The 23,735-nt window shown below is 49.2% G+C and overlaps 1 protein-coding gene across 1 annotated transcript in view; it reads left to right on the top strand.

Annotated features, from left to right (window-relative positions):
• The first annotated feature begins 18,297 nt into the window (after positions 1-18,297).
• Positions 18,298-23,735, top strand: part of MOB2 (MOB kinase activator 2) — a 124,139-nt gene continuing 118,701 nt past the window's right edge. Inside the window, exon 1 of the mRNA XM_051804097.1 lies at positions 18,298-18,462. Within this exon, the coding sequence (XP_051660057.1) occupies positions 18,446-18,462 (17 nt within the window). The 5' untranslated portion in view covers positions 18,298-18,445. The remainder of the gene's footprint in view (positions 18,463-23,735) is intronic.

Genomic DNA, 23,735 nt, shown 5'->3' with positions numbered 1-23,735 from the left:
CTCAGGATGGGGCTGGAGAATCCTCTTTGGGGGTCTGGGGAGGGAGATGGACCTTTGGCTGCACTGATGAGGGCCAGAGCTGGTGGAGAGCTGGACACAGAGCCAGGCCTGGACACAGCCAGACCTGTATCTATGTATAGGGCCCGGCAGCTGAAAGCTGCAGCTGGGCTAATTCAAAGCAGGAGTAAGACTCATGGCTGAGAGAGTAGGGGCATAAAAATTAATTGGGGCATTCATGGGCTCTCAGACTGCAAACGGCCACTCTAGGGACTTCTGAGGGTCCATTGTGTCTCTGAAGCTGTAGAGCATCCCCATTCTAGTGGAAAGGGCTGGCCAAGTCCTGCTCTGGATGGGTATACATGAGTGTAGGGAATGGTACAGAATCAGGGAATGCTGAGCTAAAGAGCACAAAGGCATGGAGTGTTTGCATTGACATTATTCTTGTTATTACTACTATTACCATTATTGTTATTATTTTTCTTCCCAGCTATGTTCTGTTCCCCCCTTCCTCCTGACACGATGGCAGCGTGTAGCTGCATGTTTGCTGCGCACTGCAGCTAAACCGTGTAAACATTCCCCAACCCCCCATGGCCAAGTGAGCCATCCTGGCCAACCAGCAGCCCCATTTTGGCTGTCCTCAAGTGGAAGCTGGTGGAGGCACTTCCCCGCTCCCCCCTGCAGCAGGTTTTCTTTGGAGGGAGGAGAAGGTGTGAGCAGGCTCCCTGCAGTTCTGGCTCCAGAAAGCCTCAGCACTTATTGACTTAGACGCAGAAGGGACATCCATCCCCACAGCTGCTTTCCACAGGCTGGGCTAAATCCCCTGGTCTTTTATAAATCCACTCCCCTCATCCAGCTGCAATTGCTGAGTCTTTTGTAAAACCTCTTGAAACTACTGCCATCAGCTGCTGCTGGAGTAGAAATGACACTGCCCAGCGTGAAGCTTCAGCCTCCTGTGCGACTGACACCATCGGCAGCTTCATAGAGGCTGTTTGCATGTCCTCCTCTCTCAACTACTTGTTGCCATGCATGACATGGGAAGGGACAATTATTTATTACAGAAACATTAGCACTGCTCCCATCTCCCTCCCCATTTACGTGCTCCTGGCTTAGTTTTTCCAAACCTGCTGCCCCGGAGAAGATGCTGCGGCTGAGTCCCCAGAGCTGACATCTTGGGCAGCTACTTCCACAGGCACAACTCAATCCCCTTGTGTTCTAGAGAGAAATGCCCTCTGGGCCAGGAGACTGGCAGTAGCACCCACGTGGGAGGGAACCCAGTTAAAGCTGCAGGGTGCCTGCTTTTAGCTGGGGCTGGGGCTACAAGTATGCAGAGGCTCTGTCCCCTGGCAGAGTCATCCCTGGGTGTGCAGCTGGCACGGCCTCCTCCCCCTGCCCCAGTGCTGAGGCTGCCTCTCCTCTTGCTCCTTGTGGTTTGCACAGCAGAAACCATTACTGCAACAAGAAACCCAGAATCGTCCTTTTTCCAGCTCTCTGGCTTTTATTGACTCAGAATGGCTGCCAAGCCTATAAATAAATGTTCCTTGAGCTAAATATAGCAGCCACTGAAATAGGCTGCTGGCTATTTATTTAGCTTGTGGCCTCTTTGAAAACTTGCCAGTCTATATTGCCTTTACCTTCATGCTGTCCCACCCCAGGCTACGGCCACCCACCGTGGGGGCATGGCTGAGTCAGCACGGGGAGAAGGGGTCACAAAAAGTCAGCCCCGTCTCCTCAGGGTGGAGAGGCAGGGTGACAGGGTCTGGCAGCTGGATGAGCTTCGGCATCCTGCACCCCTGCCCAGAGAGCTGGGGGTCCCCAGGAGGGACATTTGCTGGAGCAGTCGGACAGGGGCTGAGCCAGTCATAAGCCAGTTTCCTCTCCTGAGAAGACATGGGATCTTTTTCCAGCACCAGAGCCTAGAAAAGAGAATCTATCATCTCCCACAGGCTTTGAGGCATTAGATGATGTACATTGCTTTTCCACACTTTGCAGGAGAATAAACACGCCTGGTGCACAGAGTTGCTGTGTGTTAGGACCCTGAAGGCGCTCAGGGGCATGAATTGACCCCCATCCATGTGCCCCTACTAGAGCCAGGACACTCAAACCTGTACCCTGAGCCGTGCTGGGGCTGTGACCTTGTCTCTGGCCCCAGCTGCTGGGTGGTTTTCAGGTAATGCTGCAGGCATGGCCCCTCCCAGCTTGACCCCACTTCATTGCATGTCTAGGAGATGAGTCCTTACTAAGGCACCACACTCAGGGACTCTCCATGGGATGCATGTTCCTCCAGAGACCTGTTGGTTGTGCATTAATGCAAGAAGGGGTCAGCTTCACCTCTCCAACGCTGATGGAAAACAAGGTGAGGACTGCTTGTGCTGCAGACACTCCTCTACACTCTGAGCCTAACAGAAATAGGATTCTGCTTACCTTGGGCTGTGATGAATTCACTGCAGCTTCGTGCCAGTGAAGGGAAAAACCCCGTCACTCCCTGGAAAGCCACATTCACTCCTGGAGCAATCCAAAACCATTAATAATGTTTAGCACTTACAGAGAGTTTTGCTAAATATGAGCTAATCCTTACAACACCCATGGGAGGGAGAAAAGTAATTATTGTTATTGGGCTTGACTTTTCCTTTTCCATGTACCCTTGCAAATGGGGATCAGCTCTAGTCAAGTCCAGAGAGCTCTGGAAATCAGAGGATAATCCCTCTTGTCCCACTTTGTACAAATAGGAAACCTGGAGCAAAGATGGCAGGTTATTTGCCAAAGGCCACCCAGGAAAGCAGAGTTGGAGCTGAACAAGTGTGTTTGAGAGAAATCCTACCCCCTAAACCTTCTCCTATGCCACCAGACTATAATTCCACAACTGACAGGGTAATTTTGATCCTCTTGCAGGTCCTCACCTGCAGAATGCCAGAGAGATGCGGATGCTTTGTATCACAGCTTACCTTCCCCTGCACAATGTCACTTCAAAAGGTGGTGAGATCATAGAATTATAGAATATGCTGAGTTGAAAGGGACTCATCAGGATCATCAAGTCCAACTCCTGGCCCTATGCAGGACACCCTAAGAATCACACCATGTACCTGAGAGCATTGTCCAAACACTGTCCATGGCATTAGGTGCTGACAAGGCTTATGAGCGTATTGGTTTGGTGTGCTCATGCAGTGAGTCACAAAATTCCCACACACGACCCCCTCTTCTGGAAATCCAGCCCCAAGCCTGCAGTCATGTAGATCTCACCATCCTTCAGCCACTGGGAGAGCAGCCCCCACAGCTGTGGCCAGAGCACCACTGGAAGCATGGCAGAAAGATGATGGGATGGTCCCTGGGCTTGTCTCAGCCATGTGGCATTGGAGAAAGGCTGGCTTAGAGAGCTGAAATTCTGCTGGGGTCCCTCCTGGGGTGCAGAGGGTCTAGTTTAGGATGTCCTGGGTGAGAACAGAGACCAAAATGTGGGTGAACTGCCTGCCTGGGTCCTTTGCAGGAAGAAAGGGCAGTTTTAGGGGGTTCCATAACACCTTCAGTTCTCCCTAGTCACACTCCTCAGCTGAAACCCAGGCACTCTGTGTCTGAGTGGAAATACCGTCTGTCAGCGGTACCCAGATGATGTCATTTAGTTTTCCAGGCTTCTGGGCTGAGCCAGCAGCTTGAGCCAGTATGACTGGAGATGCTTTATTTAGAAGGAGCCAAAGTACAACTGAGTCCAGGCCTTTGCAACACCCTCTGCCACCTCCCTTCCCTGCTGATGCAACCCCATCTGCAGCAGGGATGTCAGGCTGCCTCAGAGGAGGTGGTTCTTGGAAGCTCAAAATGGTATCCTGCTGGGCAGGTGGAAAGGGGGGATGCATTAGGGGACAGGTGAGGGTGATGCTTAGTCTGTGCTGTCCAGTGTCCCCAGGACTGGGAACCTCCAGGTACCTCTGGGCAATGTGCACAGCAGAGGAGCGCTTGTCTCCCCAGCTGTGTCTTTTACCTTCCTTAACTCTCTGAGAACCTTGGCCTGAGTTCCCTGCACAGCAGTGGTCACCCTCCTCATCCTCACACTTGCTGTCTCCAGTCTGGGTTACTGCAACCAAGCCTCAGGCTGGCTTTGGGGTCTTTATAGGTGGAAAACAAATGTTTTCACCCACTGACACCCCCTAACCTTCCTCCTCTCCCTCAGCAGCATCTCCTGACAGGAAAGCAGCTAAGAATAGCCCTGCTGCTGGCTCCAGGCTGGTGCTGTTTGCTCAGTGACTCAGAGCTGGCCAGGCAGGCACTTACTCAAAGGGCCCCATTACTCATCTGTCTGCACTGCCCCAAGGATGGGGTTTGTGTCTCTTCTTTAAAGATGTTTTATTTATTTCTTTTTAATAAAGCCACCATCCACAAAGAGAGGTAGTTACCCTGCTGTGGATTTACCACTTAATATGTGTGCCCTGACCCAAAATGTTGCAACCCCTATAGATCACACTGGCAGCCCCTCATATTGCTCCTACTCACTGCCTTGAGCTACATCAGCAGGATCAGGGTAAAAAAACAATATCTCCTAAAATCGCATTTCATGGCACCAGGGTAAGCATGCAAACAAAAATTCTCTCCTCCAGAAACCATGTGTGTTGATTCTGTGCCCAAATCCAGCTGGCCCCTCAGATGCCCACGGCATGACCCAGCTGCTCCTTTCTTGTCCCCAGCCCACGTTAATTGCAGCTCTCCTTCCTCTCTGCAGTGTCTCACTGTCCAGTGTGTGCTGCAGTGTCTGCAAAGCGCCTTGGCAAATTAAAACAGGCTTCCATGTAAAAAAGAGGCTTCATTTCCAAACAACAAAAAGGCAGCATCTTCCTCATCTGGTTTGCTCCCTTGAGGCATTCTCTGAGTCACAGCCAGTCATGCTGGGAACAGAGCTGCATCCTGACCAGGGCACATCTGTGTCTGCAAGGCACTGCCATGACAGCGCTGCCACTGCTGGGAGAGGACACAGCTCCTCCCCTGCCTTGCCACAGAGGGGATGGTTGCTTGGGATATGGCAAGCGTGGCGCTGGCAGCAAAGTTGAAGGACGTGTCAGAATGGCATTTTATTCTCCTACTGCTACTTCAGCCCCAAAGTCTCCCGCTTTTGCTGTTCTTTGGGCTTCTCTTCCAGCTTTTCCAACCTGCTGCTTCGTAGCATCACTCTTCAACCCTGCTGTCATCAGGGAGCCCAGTACTCCACTCCAAGATGTTTCATTAAGCTTCAGCAGCACCAGGAGGGCTACCTGAGAGAAGCCTCTGTGCACACTTGGGGTATCCCAAGCCAAGTCTGATTTGCGTCTTGCACAATTGCATGTTGGGTGTAGATAGATCCACTCTGCATGGAAGCGAGCAGCTGGTCTGGATTTGGGCTGTGCCTGTGGCACTTCTCACCACCCTGCCCTGGGTCTTCACATAACAGATGCTGAGGGTCTGATCCTGCACTGCTAATCCCAGGGGGGCCTTTCCATCCATCCTGGATGAGTGGGCTCCCAGTGCCTTGCCACAAAGCCCTGCAAAGCGGACCAAGGGGCTCATGCCTCAGAAGAGATGGTGTCCCCAGCTCTGCTGTATTAAGCTCAGTTAAGGCTGACAGTAGCCAGGGGTGCAGGACAGAAGCAAGAGCCTGGACATTGGCCTGTGGGCTGGAAATGAAAGCCCTGCATGCCCTGGTAAACACGTATTTGTGTGCTTCCTCCTGACCTCCTTTCAATAACGACCCCTGGGGCCATCGGGCTGGGCATCATGATGTAGGAGAGCAGGACCAACCTGCCTCATTTGGTCCTGTCTCACAGACCCCACTGCCACCCCACAACATCCATCACACAGCCAAAGGCTGCCAAGCAGTGGGTGGCAACCTTGGCAGTTGGGGACACAGCAAAGCCAGTCCATGCTGGAGGAGGCAACGGGGGCATCAGTGGCTCAAACCAGAGCTTTGTGGGATGCGTTTCCCTGTCACCTGCCGCAGAGATGGGCTCTGAGCCGGACTGGAGGGAAGTCCCTGACATGTGCCATCAGGAAGTGCAGTGAGCTGGCTGGCCCTGCAGAGCCCCGCAGCCCCGGCCCGCATCGAGGCGAGAGAGCAGCCTCTACTGGCAGCTCCCGGCGCCTCGGGAGCCTAAAACCCATGGCAGTTCTGTCTGCGCAACATCAGGACATAGGAAAGGAAGTTTACCCTCGTTTCTTATCCTTCAGGAGAGCTCGAGATGATACTCGATGCTGGATAAACCCCTTTCTGCAAGCTTGCAGAAACACCGCTGCAGGTGTTTGGTACACAGAGAAGGAGGAGGAGAAGAAGGAGGAGGAGGAAAGAGGAATAAAGGCAAACGGCTTCTAACATCCTGGACTGATGCAGGATAGAAGTCCGGAGGGCAAGGCAACAGCCCACAGAGGGCCAGGAGTCCCCAGCCTGGCTTTGGCCCCATCAGGCTGTGTGACTTGAGGACAGGCAGGTGCCCACTCTGTGCTTCAGCTTTGAAATCCTTTGCACCCTATAGGTACAAACTACTGCATTAAAGCAAGGCAATGGTGGTTCAGTGTCTCTGCAAGCAACATGTCCTTCTGCAGCCTGGCTGGGAAGGACATATCAGCTCTGGTGTTCACAGTGTCCAGCTCCATCTCATTTCCAGGCCACACATGGTACTGAGAAGGGAAGGGCTCCGTGTGCTCCTAAGTGCCACGTGTCCTGCTTGAACCACGTGCCACCTGAACCATGTGGTTCGAGTCTGAACCCACTGAGGACCATTTGACTTGGAGCACTGGCAAACTCAAGCCACCAAGTGTTAGGCTGTGGGCAGGTGGCTGTAAAAGATGCTACAGTCCACTTCTAGGAGATCCTGCTCTGCACACCAAAACTTCTTCACACCCCAGCCTGTCTTATTCATCAGCAAGAGAGGTCAGTGACAAGTGGCCTTACAGATTCCATGTGCCATCTGTGACACACATGTACAGTCCTCAACATCAGGAGCTCCGAGACACTCAGCAGCAATCCTCTCTGGCTCAGCCCATCGTTTTGGGGTGAGCAGGAACGCTGCTCCCTTCAGCCTGTCTTCAAGGCTTGGCTTTGGCTTTGCCCTGGCATCCCCTGTGCACAGTGCTGTGACGATGCACTTGGGCTGCAGGAGCCTCCATCCAGCCACCATCCAGCAGACTTGGTGGTGCTCTGAGCAAGGGCCAGACTGCCTCATCTACAGCCCAGCAGCGTTAACCTTCCCCCACCAGAGACATTCCTCAGATCTTGCTGATGCCAAGCAAAAGTACATCATAAAGTCAAAGTGCTGCCAGAGCTGCCTCTCTCTGCTCTGCTTTCCCTGTTAATTGCTGCCCAGGCCATCCATTAGGGACAACAGCCAAGATGTGGAGGAGATGCTCCCCACAAGTACCTGGCATGGCTGACTCTCACTTGCTACAAAACTCTGGGACAGACTAGCAGAGATTACCAGGATATTTTGTTCATGCAGCCCCTGAGAAAACACTCAGGCACCAGGGTCTTTGTGGTGTTTATCCCTGCTGCAGGGTAAGCCCACACAGTTGTGGGTTCAGCCCTCAGCACCATGCTGAGAGCAGGGCATGGAGGGTACAAACAAGTCATAGATGGAAGAAATGCGATTTCCACCAAGGTGAAGGCACTGGTTGACTAAGTGGTGCCTGTGAGGGCTGTAGCTGAGGCTGTAATGTCACTGAGCCAGCACAGTGGGATGCATTTGGATGACTGAACTTTCTGCCCTCACCTCTTCCCCTTTGGCCCCATAATTAGTCCTCTGGGTCACTCAGAGCTCCTGACATGCTTTCAGCCCTGATGAGTTTGTTTATCTGGAATCCTAGGGGGGGAAAAAGGAAAATTTGGTATTCCTCTGAAAATCCTATTAAGCACATTCCCCTGGTTCTCCATACTGCAGCACTGGGTTCAAGGCTTGCGTGGGGGAGGCAAACTCTGCCAGGCAAAGCAGGAACAGTCAGTGAAGAGGAAAAGCTGAGGCTTAGGTGCCTTCTGCACCCGGCCCTGGCCATGGACTCCAAACGGCTATTGGTTTCACGCCAGCCCCACAGGCATGTCCCTTTCACCACTTCAAAGCCAGGTAATCAGATGCCTGGCAGAGCAGCAGAGGGAGTATGGAGATCTCTTAGGAAGAGAAATAACCTTCTTGTGCAGGGGAATCATCCTTCCTTGGGGTATTTTTATATCAGAGTGGATTAAAGGGGTTACAGTCAGCAAGATAACCCAGATCACAGCAGGGAGTCATTTAGCTCTGATAACCTCTGCAGTTTCACCAGCTCTACTGTGCATTTGATAGCACCAGCCAAAGACCAAGCCTTGATATCCCTCCTCACCAAAAAAAGGGTCCATGCACAGAGAAGTAATGAAAAAGAATCCTCCTGCTTCTCCTGCACCAGGCAGTGCTGCTGACAGAGCCACAGGGACAGAATCAAAGCTTTCTTAGAAGCAGAGGGGTTGCCCTTGGCTCTCACACCCACCAAAGCTATTAGCAATGAGCTCAGCCTGCTATTATCACTGATCCAGGGAGTCTGGAGGCTCTCAGAAGTGCAGCTATTGATCCATGCCTCTTACACATCCACCTAAGGCCTTTGGTTTCAGGAAACCTCTTTGCCTCTCCTCTCCTTGTTTCTTCTCTGCAACCTCCAGGAATGCTTTTCTGAGGGACCTTGAAACTGGGAGTTAAGGGAAAAGAAGCCAGGACTGCAGTGAGAGGACCAGGGATTTGTCCAGGCCAGAACCACCTGTTTGCTTTGGTTGACTGTGTGCTTTATTCATCCTCTGAGTCTTCCTCAGCGGAGGAAGGGGAGGACATTTTCCTCAAGGTTAGGATTACAGGTTAAGGGAGGGGAAGCTTGGTGCCTTGCATGGGAACCCACCCTACGTGGTCTTTGCTCATCATTGGCATGGACTTTTTGAAGGGGCTGTGTCCATGGAAGTGTCCTCTCCATCCTTTCCCATGTTTCAGAGCTGCCAGCATGACTTGCATCAGCTGGTTAACAGGTGACTGCACCCTGATGGCACAAGCAGGTAAGTCTTACTCTTACTCAGGGTAATGATCAACTCGGCAGCATCCTGCTACCCCTGAAGGACAATCCTGCACCCCTCAGGCCGCTTTTCCCACCTGCTTAGGTTCACCTTGCCCAAGCAACCACTTGGCATGGTGAGGATTCACATTGAGCAGCTGGGGCATCGAACAAGACTGGTGGAGCTACAGCCAGAAATCACATCATCTGCTCTGGGCTTCTTTCCTAGGTATGAAGCAAACAACTTGCTGCCCAGCCCCTTATGAGTTCCCTCACTCTCCCCACATCCCCAGGAAGACTTTCAGGTGCCTGGGTGCACTCCATAAATGACTAATGAGCGATTGCAAACATTAGCACTAGTGCTGGCTGCCAGAAGCAGATTGAGATCAAGCCCTCCCTTGCATCTATCAGCTCCACCCTTTGAGCCGGATTAAAAAATGGGCAGACCAACAACCACCCAGTGCCCTGGCCAGGCGAGCTGAGGCTGGCAGTGTGTGGGAAGGAGTGACCACTTGCAGATGGAGGAAAACTCACACCTTGCTACAGCCCCCATCACAGACCTGGGAGGGATTTGGTAGTGGCTGTGGTTTTCCCTGGAGACGGATTAGGACAAGCAGAGAGAAGTCCCTCATTTTTGGGTGTGTTTTCTGGACAATAGAGCCTTGGAGCCTGTGGATGCTCTGAGGAAACCTCCACTCAGCAAAATCCCCACTGTGCCCAGCACAGAGGTTTTCATCTCTTCCTTTAAAACTGCTCATGCAGCCCCAGTTTTGCAGATAGGATGCTCAGCTTGGAGTACAGGCCTGATCCCATGAAAAGACTAGTGGGTGTACTTCTGTATTCTCACGAAGACAAACTCCAAGGAGTTGTTTCAGCTGGCTCCATGTACACAAATCATGGTCCTGAGGTAACAAACGGTGGTATCTGTTTTAAGTGATGACTCATTCATAGCACCATTGTATCCCAACAAATCTGAGGAAATTGCCCTGGGTGAAGGTTTCCTACCCATCACTCTATCCTCCTGGATTTCACATAATAGCAGGTTACGGGGGGGGGGGGGGGGGGGGCAAAATTTAGCTAACTCCTTGTACTTACTTCCCTTGCAGTTGTCAGAGTCAGAGGAGAAAGAGGACAGGTCACCTTCCATTGCTAATACTGCAAAGTAGACATGGAATAAACCCGACCTTCATTTACAGCCTTTGCTGGAGAAATCAACACTTCCTATACATAGAAAAATCAATAGAATGCACTTACCAAACAAATCCTCATTGGTCTGAACCACCTGCACTAACAGGGCCATCTATGCACCCCAAATCCTCCCCGTCAGCTCCAGCAAAAGCTCAGCCTTGCCTTGTCCGGGCTGCTTTGGCACGGGTATTATTTTGTTTCTACCAGCACACCAATTCTGGCACACTGCACTCTGCTCTGAGCTGGTTTTGCGGAGCCTCAGCAGTGAGCTTACATTTTTGTGATTGTGCCCTGCAAATTGGCTGTCACACCCATTTTCCACATACCTACTCTGAAGTGCTGCTGCTTCTCCTGTGTCAGCACTGGAGGAGCCAAGCGAGGAAGAGGGTAGCTTTCTCCCCACGCAGGCCAAACCATGTCACCTCTCAACACTCCTGAATCCCTCCCAAAGCCTCCTTGAAAGACCACTAATCTATCTGCACCTAGAAACCCTGTTACTGATTGGGAATAGCTTTGAATGAATGAATATTCACGAATATGAATATTTCCCCTCAGCCATCAGATGGTGCCATTGAGTCTTCTTAGGATGTGGAGGACAGCAGGCTGGCACCAGGGATCGCACTGGCTTCTTGCTTCACCTCACAGACAGGGAATAGAGCCTTATTGCTCAGTTACAAATACTGATACACAAATACTGATATACTATATATTCAGCTGTTCCCAAATACATTAACAAGCATCTCTGTTTCTTCTGGAGGTTTTTTTGCACAAGTCTGTCTTCTTGGAGCTGGACTCCAGTGATATCAGCGTAGGAACAAGGATAGCAGTATAGGAACACTTCAGCTTCAATTTCTGCACCCCAAAAAAGATGTGTTTACTGATGGAAAGTTTTGGAGAAGATGAACTGTATTCATGCATCAGGGCTGGAAACGAAAGATAACAGCAATGTTAGCAAAAGCTCCCTTTCCCTCCGCAACAGTGATGTGGAACACAGGACAGTTAGACATCAGGCAGCAGGTTGTCCAATGCTTGGGAGTGACCATCTCACTTCCACCTCTCCCTGCCTCTTCCCCCTTCCCCTTTTCTCTTCTAGCACAGAGTGCACTGTAAAGAGAACAGGCTTGTGCATCAAGGCACATTGCCTGCAATATGTTCATCACATTTGACATCTCCCCTCCAGATGTGGGGCCAGGACTTCCAGGGCTTTGATTCTAATAATTCTCTTTGTGGATTTTTGCTCTGACCAGAGCCTGGCACGGACAGCCCTGCTGTCCAGCTGAGGCCTCTACCTGGCATTGCAAATATGCATGAATAATAACTGATCAGTACTCTTCCTGGGTTGGTTTTCAGATTTAATTGTGCAAGATGAAAGAGGAGAAAAATGCTAGCAACGTGAGGAAGGAGGGAGAGGAGAAATAATTACAAGTACATTTAGTCAGCGATAAGAATGGCTGCTGAACCGGGCTGGGTGGTTTCCAAGCACAGTGGGAGCCAGCTTCAATTTCACAGCATAATATTTCCTGCACCCTTAAAATAACTTGTCCCTGCACCCAGGGTGTCACAGGAGCTGAAGAGCAATGTGTGCCCCCTCCCTGAGCAGCCCCACGCTGCTGGGTGCTCAGTTATCATCCGGGGGCTGTTTTGAGAGCTGTCACATCACACATGTCGCACCGAGGCACCGAGATCCAGCCAAGACGGCTGAAGCAGAAAAGAGGGGATGCGTTGCTGACCCAGACCTGTGGTCTCCCAGGGAAGGCGGGGTAGATCTAGCTGTTTGAGCCGCTCTCGGTGCCCGGTGAAGAGCAGGTTCCCCGAACGGTTAGGCAGAGACGGGACCTCTTTATTGTCGGGGCTAATTGCTCATGTGAGATGTATTTACAGAAGCGACTGTTTGCGCAGAGCACAGCAGACAAACAGACTCCTGTTCTGCCAGGCACCCTTTGTAATCGGTGGGGGCTGGGAACACTTTAATGCAGCCATTGGAGGCCTCATTTGTACTGCAGGCACCAACCCCGCACGGGGCTGGACAATGCCTACGAGATGCTGAGCCCCCGTCCTGATGTCCACCTCAGCGGGAGAGGGGTCACAGGGCGGCCGGGCGGACCCTGCCCACCGCTCCCTCGCAACCACCTTACCTAAGCAGGTCGAGGGCTCACAAGTCGCTCCGAGCTGGGCGTGCAGGACCCGCAAAGCAACCCCCTGGGGGCGATCCCGCCACGAGTCTGACCATCATCCCGTGACTTACAAATCCAGGGCTGCTTCCATGTGGGCATTTGGCTATGGGGGCAAACTCTCACCTTCCATGAGAAGCGTGTGCAGGTGGGGTGCCCATCTCCTTGCTCTGCAGGAGAGGTGACACAGGCTCTCAGGGCACTTTGGAGGTTATGTGGTGAACTGCTGCACGTGTGTAGTTGTACCAGAGGACAAGACATGCCAGATAGTTGTTCCTTGCCTTTGCAAATAATGTCAAGGAGTGGTTAAAAGCACCTAGGACTCTAAAAAAGTCTTGCAGGCTCTTTGCAGCCTGCTGGGTTTTTTAGAGGTGGAGGCCCAGGGGGAGTTTTGCCATCTAGAAGAGAGATGCAGCATTAGGAAAATAATGCAAAGAATTTCTGGCACTTTCTCCATTTTCCTGCAAAACCAGTGGGGATGGACAAGCCCTGGCTTTCAGTTACATGCAACATCTTTTGCTTATAGGTAGCCTACCACCCAACCACACAGTGGACATCCCTCTCTAAGCTTAAAAATACTTTTCACCCTGTGCCCTTTTCTCCACTCCAACACAGGCAGTGAGTTAAGATACACTCAGGGAAGAGCTTACCAGTAAAGAAAAGCAGCACCAACTACAACACAGCTGGTGTGTTGGAAGTTCCTACTTCCCCTTTCCAAGGGGCCATTCAAATTGGCTGGTATTGGTCAGGCAACATGGGAGTGTCAGTTTGGTTACAGCTTGTCTACAATGACAAGGTGTTGCCAGCACAGGGGCAAAAGGAAACCCACACTCATCTGCCTTACAGATCTCTGACACATGCAAGTCAGCCCAGGCATACCGACCCCATGAGTGTCCATCTGCATTTCCTAAGCTTCCCAGCTGAAACTAAGACTCTCTTGGCTACTGTTCAATTCACTTTACCATAATTTTTGTATGCCCCACTTGGAGGAACAGGGAAATCTACCTAATTGTTAGCACTCCTAAGCAATCAGCATTTACACATCATTTCCCACAAGACTTAATGCAGAGGGAAGTGGGTTTTTTCATTTTCCAGATGTGGAAACTGAGGTTTAAGGCAGGCATTGCTCAGTAATACCTAATTAGTGGGGGGAAAAATAAAACCAAGTCACCACCAGTCTTGTGTTTTAACAACCACTCACAAGTTGTCTAAAAGAGGAAATGCCTAATACTTCTGTTTTGTGACTGGGAGAGAGAGATTGAACTTTTGTCAGCATCTCTGGAAACACAGACCACCAAGGATAGATTTTTCAGCCCTCCTCCCTGAAGCTTCAGCCCTCTCTCAGACATCTGAAAAAAAGCCATATTTCCCAGCTAGTTCAGGACCCAAAATGCCATTTATTTTTTCCAGTCTGGTCCTCAGCAGGATTGATTGTCTTTTTGGAAGACTATATCTAAAACATCTTACTATTACTGGCAGAAATCAATATTTATAACCACTCACAGTGTTTATTTATAAAAAAATCAAATGTTCCAACCAAGAAGAGATGTTGTTATTAATATCCAGCATGATTAATAATCACATTCAGGGTTGCAGGCAGGCCCACGCTGTCAGACTCATGCACTTTGCTTTTTCTAATGACTCTGCAGGAATTTGAACCATAATATATTTCATGCACAGGGACAAAGACGTTTTGTCTCAGAGAAGGAGTATGTGGATGTTTTTGACTTAAAGAGCCAGTCCCACATTCAGAGCTTCACAAATAGAACCATTTTGATCCCAAGCCCATCAGTCTGCCACATCTCCTGGAGATACCCTGCATAGGGTGTATCTCCTCCTGTTGCTGAAGCACCAGATCAGAGCAGCAGATTTGCAGCTTGCTGAAAAATGTCACACCCCCTCTGTGTCAGGGCAGCCATCACCTGCTCTGCTTCTCTGTCACCCACTGGAAATGCCTCAGGTCGGCAAAGGAGTTCACATCTCTGCCTGCTGAGGCCTCTCAGCTGCCCAGGGTAAGATGAGTTCCATGGGAATGACACTGCCTCAAATCAAGAGATGGAAAACTCATACAGCCCTGAGCAATGCTTTCTTTCCTCCGTTCCTTCAGCACTACCACAAGGAGAGAAGAGGAAACATGCAGAGCTGATGTCAAGTTATCAGATATGAGCTGCCTGGCCCCACACCAATATTCGGTGGTGAGGGAGGGACAGGTGCTTCTGAGGCGATAAAGCCAATAAGGGAGCAAAGTTCACTCACACTCCTTAGTGCTTGGCCATGCAAGGCAGTGTTTGCCCACCTGTGTACTGCACTTTTGCCACTGCAGGAGGTAATGACAATTAAATCTGAAGCAGTAAAGGGACAGAGCAGCAGAGAGACTGGTGCCTTGACTACTTCCTCATAGCTGCTTGCCCTCTGCGGCACTGCTTTATCATGAGACAGGCAAAGCAAGCCGACTAAAGCCGAGATGAAAATCAGGTATATATGGCAGACATCGTCTGTGCAGCTATCAGATGTCCTGTTTTGCACAGATCTAGTCATGAGAACCGTGGGAGAAAAATAAGGAAGTAAATGTTCACACTTGCAATTCCAAGGCAATCCTCAGCCAGTGCTGAGCCAGTCTGGGGACTGCAGTGTCTTTCTTCAGGGCTTATGGGACATAACAGAGCCCTCTGATAGATGAGGACAGCCCTCAGGTCCATGCTGTCTTGTACCTTGGCTTTTACAATGAGCTCTGCAGAACTTTACATGGCTACCAAATCCTCATGTGAGAATGTTTGTCTGTCCCAGCTCCTGTGGTCTGGTCTGCGTGGATCCCCTCCAGCCTCCCATTAGTTTCTAAAGAGCTCTGGTGCTGTTAAGGAACACCTGGCAACAAAGCCACCCTATACCTGGAGGCCAGGAGGAGCAGGGCATGCACTTTTTTGGCTCCTCTTGTGCTAGCCAGGGTAGGGGATATGGGTGGCAGAACGAGGAGGAGAGGAGCGAGTGAATGCACCGCAGGCCAAAAGCCCTACAGTCCAGATCCTGCAAGCCCTCAGGGTGCACCTTCTGCCTAGACTGTCAATAGTCTTGCATTTTAAATCCTGTCAGACACAAGTAAGCTGTGGGACAGTAATCCAGGGAAGAGTTGATGCAAAACCCTCCAACGTCGGGCATCATAAACCTCCCCTATCCTCTGCACTTCCTAACACATCTGTATGCCAAGGACTATCTCTTGTTAAGCACCTTATATTCATGTCCTACAGGGTCTCAAAAGCCTGTTGCCCTGAACAAGGAGCAGCCTTTCTTTGTGCATGTGCATAGGGCTTAGCACGAAAGAGCCCCACAGCCTGCCAGGCTTGCTATTATCAAATGAATAATCGCTGTGATGCACTTTATAGAGGGTGTAGACACAGAAGTGAAGTTGCACTGGAGACTGCTCTGGGACTGGCACATCCTTTGCTCTTCAGAGCTGCTCACAGAGGGACCTGACTGAACCAGGATGAATGTGAAATGCTTGGTCTGCCAGACAGACTTCTGCGGTATCCAGTGGCTGAGGGGAGAAGAAGAAAAAAAAGTAAGTGTAACGTCAGTGGAAAAAAAAATTACAAAATAATCACCTTAGGTGAGATATAGATAAATGCCTTGTGCCACTGGAAAGTGTGATACAAAAGATTAATGAAATAGATGTTCCTTGTCCGAGTTTTCTTTTGCACCAGTAATTCTCCTAGTGCCAGTTGCCGTATATTTTCCTCGATACAACCAGTAGGAAAACAGCTAGTCTGACATGACAAACTCATTGTATCAGAAGTCATCCCTCCTTTAAACATGTGTCATGTGACTAAACACCCTACTCCTGGTACAGTGTATCACACAATAAATTTGGACGGAGCTCATCCTCTAACGCCCTGCTAAAAATACTCCTAACAACAGGCAACAAGAAAACATAATTCAGATGAGGGACATCTGTTCTCAAATGTTTGCAGACAATGACTGGATCAAGTGTCTGCATAAAGGATAGTTATTTTCTGCAGGTGGTTTGATCTGGTATTTTAAACATTGCAAAATATCCTTGTCCCAGTCACTCAGTAAAGATGTGCAGTTTTGCTGCAAGACCTCTTTCCTTTCCTCTGCTACATTTTCTAAATGCAAAGATAAGTCAAAGTATAAACGATTCAAAGATAAAATGCAGGTGTTAAAGATAAATGCTCCATTTGAACACAGACAACATACATTTTCCAGTTATGGCCTTCCATTTCTTATATTACACTGCCGTATACCCAGAAAATTCTCAGGCTGAAGTCTAGTTGTAGGAGAATGGCAAAATAAAGCAGTTACATATTGTGCAAAGGGATCCCCAGCAGATTACAGAGGAAGGTCTGTTCCAAAAACTACAGCGCAATACGTTTTTAATACAAAATAACTCTAGGGCCTTTCCTCAAGACAGAGAGATACAAAACAACCACGATCAAGACACATTATTATTAATTCAGACCCTAACACCCCCTTGCAGTGCAGTAGTAGCCCCAGGATAACACTGCTTTGTTGGAACTATCATCAGAGTCAGCGTGGTGGACTGACTCACCCTCCCTGAACAAGTATGGCCACAAGTGGGTGCCTGTGGGATGAGGGGCCCTGGGGACACTCACATGCAGAGGACCACAGGGCTGGGGAGATGTTTGGAGCCCCCAGCATGGCAGGGTGGAGGAAGCAGGGCAGAGGAGGAAGGTGATGGCTCAAACAGTCTTTGAAAGAAGGTCCTTCCCTCAGAAAGCTGGTGACTGCAGGGAGTCCAATGAAGTAACCATTACTCTCCCATAACACATAATTAATACAGTGCCCAAAGTATGCAATCACCCCAGCTCTGCCTCTGCAAACATCTCCACCTGAGCAGGTGCTACTGATCTGGGAAGTCGGTCAGGAGGACATCGGTTTCACAGAGCCTCTGGAAATGCTGCACCTCAATGATCTGCATGGATAGGATTTACCTTTAAAACAATTAGAGTTGTTTAAATCTCAAAGAGCTGCGGTGTTGGGCTGCCTGGGAATAAGTATTGTCCCTCTGGTAGCTGTCTGGTCATTTTTGCAACTAGAGGAACAGAGAGTGGAAGGATTTTGAGTCAAAGAGGACATTCTGTAGCAAAAAGTGCAACCTTCAACAGACAGCTAGAGACAGGACAAGACGACATAGTCTCAAGCTGCACCGGGGAAGGTTTAGATTGCACATTAGGAGGAATCTCTTCACAGAAAGGACGATTAGACATTGGAATGGGCTGCCCAGGGAGGTGGTGGAGTCACCATCCCTGAAGGTGTTTAAGGAAAGACTGGACGTGGCACTGAGTGCCGTGGTCTGGTTGACAGGGTGGTGTTTGGTCACAGGTTGGACTCGATGATCTCGGAGGTATTTTCCATCTTAATTGCTTCTGTGCTTCTGTAGCATAAGGGACAAGGCTGCTGACGGAGGTGTCCAGCCTGTGTCCCACTCCTACGGCTCTGGGACAACCTCGGGTTGCCGAAGACACTAGAGGACAGCGGCCTCCGCGCACGACGGCCGTGGGTCAGTGCCTGCGGGCCTGTGGGAGCACCAGGTAGGCTCTCACCACCTTCTCCAATTAACACGTTCTGCCTAGAGGTGTGATCTCGTCGGGGCTGCCCTCAGGGAAACTGAGCCGCTGAGGCGCGGACAGTGAAACCTCCGCGGAGGGGGACGAGTGACACTGGGAGTCCCCATCCCGGAGAGCCCTCGAAAATCCCACTCCCCTCGGTCCCCTCAGCGCCGCCAGGCGCGCCCGGAATACAACTCCCGGCGTGCCCCGCGCAGGGGGCGGGGCGTCGAGGGGCCGCTTCCGGGTTGCGCCGCGCGGTGTGTTTACTTCCGGCCGCGGCGGTGCGCGAGTGTCCGCCCGGGGGGGGCACCCGGGGCTGCCCCGCCCGCGCCCGGGGAGGGACCGACGGACCGACCGACCGACGGACCGGCCGGGAGGGGGACCCGCGGACACACCGAGCGCGGGAGGAGCCCGCGGCGGCCCCGGCCCACATGAGCGGGCGGTGAGCAGCGAGTCGGCGGCCGCGGGAGCTTCCCGGCGCGGCGGGACCCAGCCATGGACTGGCTCATGGGGTGAGTGGGGCCCCCCCGTCGCTCCCTCCGGAGCTCTCCGGGCCGTGGCGGCCCCGCTCCCGGGCGGCCCGAGCCCCGCGGGCGGCGCAAATGACTAATCAGTTCGTGCTGGCGGGGACGGGAGGGCGGCTGGAGCTCGGAGCCGGGCGTCTCCGGGTGCAGCCGCCTGCGCCCGGGGGCAGGAAGGGCTGCACGGGAGCCCTCGCCTTGTCCCGAGCGATGGCTCTCTGGAAAAGTAACTTTTCGTTCCTTTTCTGCGGGTATGGGCAGGCCAGGTGTGGCAGCTCGCTGTGCTCCCCACCCGTGCAGTGTGGGGCTAATCCCTCTGCGACAGAACATCACTTTAAACCGAACGGCGTGCCAAGGTTTAAATGGCTTTCTGTGGGGAGGAAGAAGAGACCTCGGCAGAGATTAACGCCAAATCAGAGCCACGCCAGGGGGCTCGGATAGCCTGGGATTAATAGTGCTAATTACACACAGACAGAAGGTAGAAAGCGCTTTGCTGCTGGTTTTAGGTCTGGAAACCACAGTGCAGGAGAGGGAGATGCAGTTGATGGGAGTGACCTGATGTGCTACCAGTATTCCAAGCAAGATATTCTCTGTTACTTCTTGCATGAATTGTGCTGGCGACCTGCACTCAGGTGAACTGTGAATAATTATGCTTCCAAATCGCATGAGCAGTAGGTTTATGCTTCAGCAAAGTAGTGTTGCAGTGATAACTTGCTGCCCTTAGTTTCCTCTTTACAGCAGTTCGGTCCGGCTCCTGAACGTGATTTTTACCATCTAGGTTACCTCCTTTTCTAATGCTGACGTGCCTGGAATACAATGTGAACTATTTTGTCGCAGTTGCTGGATGTGGTGTATTTAGAAGGATCACTCGTGTGTGTGTTGCCCTTTGTCTGCAGCTGGTCTGTTTGCTGGTGGAAGTGCAGCACTTGTTACTTACCTTCACACTGGATGTCTGACTCTTGAGCCAGTTGTCAATCCGAGTTATGTTTTCTTGTGAGTCTTGACCCTTCACTCGCTCTGACTGAGGGAATGCTGAGTATCTGGGGGGTAGATACCGATGGCTGGGTTTTCCTCCAGCAGGCTGAGCAGCGGAAGTGCAGTATTTGTGGCATGTGAAGAGGTCTATGTGCCATGTACTGCAAGCCTTGTGTCTTGTAAGTCAGAGGGCTGCACTCTATTATTAGAAGGTCTCTGTGAAAATAGAAATGCTGAGCTTATTTTGATTTGTTTCAGAGCAACTTTAAAGTGCAGGTAGTCACTTATGGTGATTTTGTAAAAGTAAACGCCGGAGTGTCAAAAAGTGCCACTGTAATTACAAAAAGACATCAAACACAGGACTTAGACAAGACTCAAAGTGCCTCACTACAACAGCTGTACTTATTTTGTGTGAATTATGTTGTAAAGCAGAGAAGAATCAAGGTTTACTTTAGCCAAACTCTCAGTATGTTGTGATGGTTTTCTTGTGAAAAGTATTTTGGGCTTTTTGAAGTTGCTACAAAAAAATTGGCATTTGTTCTATACTTTTTTTCCCAGGGTGGGTGGGTCCCTCCATATGTGGAAAAAGACTTGCCTGGTTTCCCTGTTGTAATGGCAGTGGATCCTGAATCATTTGTGCATTACTCGCCCATTCTCAGCTATTTCCTGGTATGTTCCTTGCCTGACCAAACCCAGTATTGTCCCACTGATGCTCTTAATGTTTTCTCCTTTAAAACCTTGGGAGTTCTACAGGGGCCGGTGTTTGTGTGTGATTATGGCAGGAAGGGTGAAGGTTGGTATTTTGAAGGGGGAAAGGCTAGAAGGCCCAAGAGACCCTTTCTTATTCTGTCCAAGTTAGAGCTGCTGTTAGCAACTAGGTTGTGGATGCAAACATCCTTCTTGCTGTTTGAGACAGAAACTGAGGACATTTGTCTGCCCAGGCAGAAGTTTGGGTAATGTCACTTGTTCAGCCTTTCTCGCAGTGGAAACTTCAGCTGTTTGGGTCTCTGGTGTGAGAAGGGCAGGGCTGAAGAAAAACCTGCAGAAAATGGGAGAACAGGTCTCTCCCAGTAACACACCGGTTTCTGTCAACGCCTCTGGCAGATGAATTGTGTTGATCTGTTTCTTAGTGGTGTTACTCTTTCCAGAATGTCACCACTAATAAAACCACTGTGATCTTCTTCCTGATTCCTAAACTGCTTTGCTAACGTGCTGGTCTGCAGTTTCAGCTTTTCATGCACTTTCCATACTCACCTTGTATGTCTCATGTTATCCATTGTGCTGCCTTTACCTTTGGTGTGAGAAACACCCTCTGTGTTTTAACTTTGTATTACTGAGAAATTATCCTTCAAGTGCAAGTGTGTTATATTAGGCAGCAGTAACAGTTGCTTCTGTCCTAGATCTCCACCCTTCGAGCTCGTGTTGCATTTATCTGATAGGCGATTTAGAGTGAGGTCTGCTTTATTCCTCCGCTTGTGGCCCCTTGGAAAGGCGGGGGGAAGGGTAAATTCTAGCCATAGGACGTAGAGCAGCAGCCCAAGTGTCTCTGATCGCCTCAGAGAGCTTAATATACAAAAAAACCGGAGGCTGAGTCTTACAAACAATAGTGAATTTATTACGGATTAACAAACAGCTACAGGCTTACGTGGTCACACAGCAAAATTTCTCTGGGTGCTGCCTTCTGTTCAGTCAAGTGCTTCAAAATCCAGTCAAGTCTGAAGGAAGAAAGCTGAAAAGAATGAGCTGCTGGCCTGTTACAGTGCTTAGTTTAGCGCCAAAGTCTTTTCTGTGATTGATTAATATCTTTTACCCTTCCACTGAATGTGGTATTAATACCAATATTGGTGAAAGACTATGGTTTCTTCAGTATGTTCTCTCCATTAAATTTTTTTTTTAATTTTAATTTTTAAATTCTTTTTTAAATTTAATTTTTTTGAGCTTTTTTGTTTTGCATAGGATACATTTTCAGTGCAATTTTGACTAGAGATCAGAGTTGCTTAATTGCCAGAGATCTATATTACCCTCTTTGGAAGTGATTCCAAACTTTTGTGTTACAAATAGCATTGATCTGCTCTTGAAGTTCAAAGTAGTAACAAAGACAGGCATTGTTCCTTCAGTTATGAAACTTGCTTTTTTAACTTGTTTTAAAATTCATAGTTGAAAAGGAGTAAAACATTAATGATGCTAGTAAACCTGACATGGTGTCAGTTATTTTTAGTCTTTAACAGTGATGTCTGATGCTGTAATGCCTTTTTTCATAATAGAGGAGGGCCGAGTACTGTAGTGTTTTTTGTGAACTGTTATGTAAAAAGGGAAGAGAGAAACAAAATATTTTACCTACAACTACCTGTTAAATGCAATGATTATTTGGACTACATCTGTACTATAAACTTTGTGGTTTAGTAGGTCAATAGACTGTGCTGTTTGAAACTGAGAGAGATGCTTACACTGATCCTGGAATAACACAGACCTCTAATGCAGAGAGAATACTGGTATACATTCCACAGAAAATAGTCCTCATTGAAGAGTTTAAAGGTAACATTTCACTTCTTGAGGGGGCAGAGTTTTTCTTGTGCTCGGAGGCGTTCAAGTGAGAGGTGAGAAGAAATGCCCTTAGCTTACGGAAAGGGAAGCTTTCTCACAAATAAAAAACCCCGTTTGTTAGCTGCAGTGTCCACTCCTTTCTCAGAGCCTTCTATACCTTTCAGGGACTTAAATTACAGCTGGCAGTTTTTTCACTTGTTTTGGATATAGGATTTAACCACATTATCCCTGGGGTAATTTTGAATGCTAGAAGAAAAGTAACACATACTGCTGTTTTGTTGTCTTCCATTCTGCATTTATGGAAGGATTTTTAAGGAATTTCCTCATAGGGCCTTAAGACACTGTCCAGTTCAAGATAGGCTATGGTGAAATATGAGTAATACTGTTAGGCAGAGAAGTCCTAACCTTGAGCTAGAACAGCTAAGGACTAGGTGTGGAAAAAGCACACCAGTGTTCTAGTTCTGAGTCAGTAAAAATCCAGTATGCTAATTGTCACCTGTTAGACTAAACTTTTGTTACTTTTGAATGGGGTGCATTATCATAGAATATCTCAAGCTGAAAGGGACCCATAGAGATCATCAAGTCCATTAATTGTAAGGAGTGCATCTTGTAGTGGGAACAGTGAGCAATCATGCAGCATACTTATCTGTCAGCTTGGCTGGTGCATAATACAGTTGAACCTGTCTTTGCCTAGCAGACCTTTATAGAAGAAGTAGCTAATGATTTTTATTCTGGGTACCATTCAAAACTTCCTAATTATAGCAAATATTTCTATTGAAAGAAAGAAAGGAGTAACACTGGAATTTCTTCAGCTCCATAAGGAATGCTTTCCCCTTTCTTCTCTTTAGTTATCTCCAGTGAAGAAAGTCTCCTGCCTTTATAAGGCTGTCTTCCCTTTAGAAACTGCTGCAACCTCTCACCTTTCACAGCTTGCATGGTGGGTATATTTGTTCTGTTTTTTATCTGACCTCACAACAGGTGTTTCCCTTGCGTTACATTCCCTGCAGATTCTTGGCTTCACATGCCGTTTTCCCCACTTTGAGGTAGCTGAAAATAACTTGGAACTGGTAAACCAGACATGTACAGTCCCATTGGGCAGGAAATATTCATATGCTCCTTACTTGCTTCTATTTATAGGTGTAACATTACCTGTGGGGTCCCAGGTTGCCCTCCCCAGATAAATCCAGGTCTGTCTGTGAGCCACTTGCACTCTGTTGTGATGAGACTTCAATATTACCTCATACCCTTAGCACACATGAGCAGTACCTCTGCTGAACCAGAAGTTAACTGTGAAAACAACTAGTATAACATTGTCTGCAGGTAAAAGAATATCTCCGTTAAATATTAACTTGTAATATTCATTAGTGTAGTTGTGGAAAGGTGATGTTAGTTTGAAATGTGTGTTTCAAGAGCTATTAGAGTTGTAGAAAAGGAGTCTACTGTACAAGATGGTATGGGAGCAATTGAAATTTTTCAGTTGCGTTGTTCCCTTATGTCTGCCTGGCTTAGAAAGTGCTCTGTTGTATTACTGAGATGGTCACTGCTAAAGCTCTTCTGCTTTAATGCAAAACAAATTAAAAAATTACTGCAGAGCCTTGCTCCCTGAAGTGTCCTGGTGTAGTTAATTATTGATTTCTCGGAGAAAATGCCAAACAAATTCTGCATTTTGAAACTGTGTTACTTTAGCAAGCCACAGAATTTGTATCAGTCAGTTGCTTTCCTGTGGTGAGTACAATAGTCCTGAA

The sequence above is a fragment of the Manacus candei genome, unplaced genomic scaffold (assembly GCF_025592945.1).
Source record: "Manacus candei isolate 608988 ecotype Guabito, Panama unplaced genomic scaffold, ASM2559294v1 h1tg000060l, whole genome shotgun sequence".
Taxonomy (NCBI): Eukaryota; Metazoa; Chordata; class Aves; order Passeriformes; family Pipridae; genus Manacus; species Manacus candei.
Note: the sequence above shows the minus strand (reverse complement) of the source record. Positions and strands in the feature narration are given on the sequence as shown.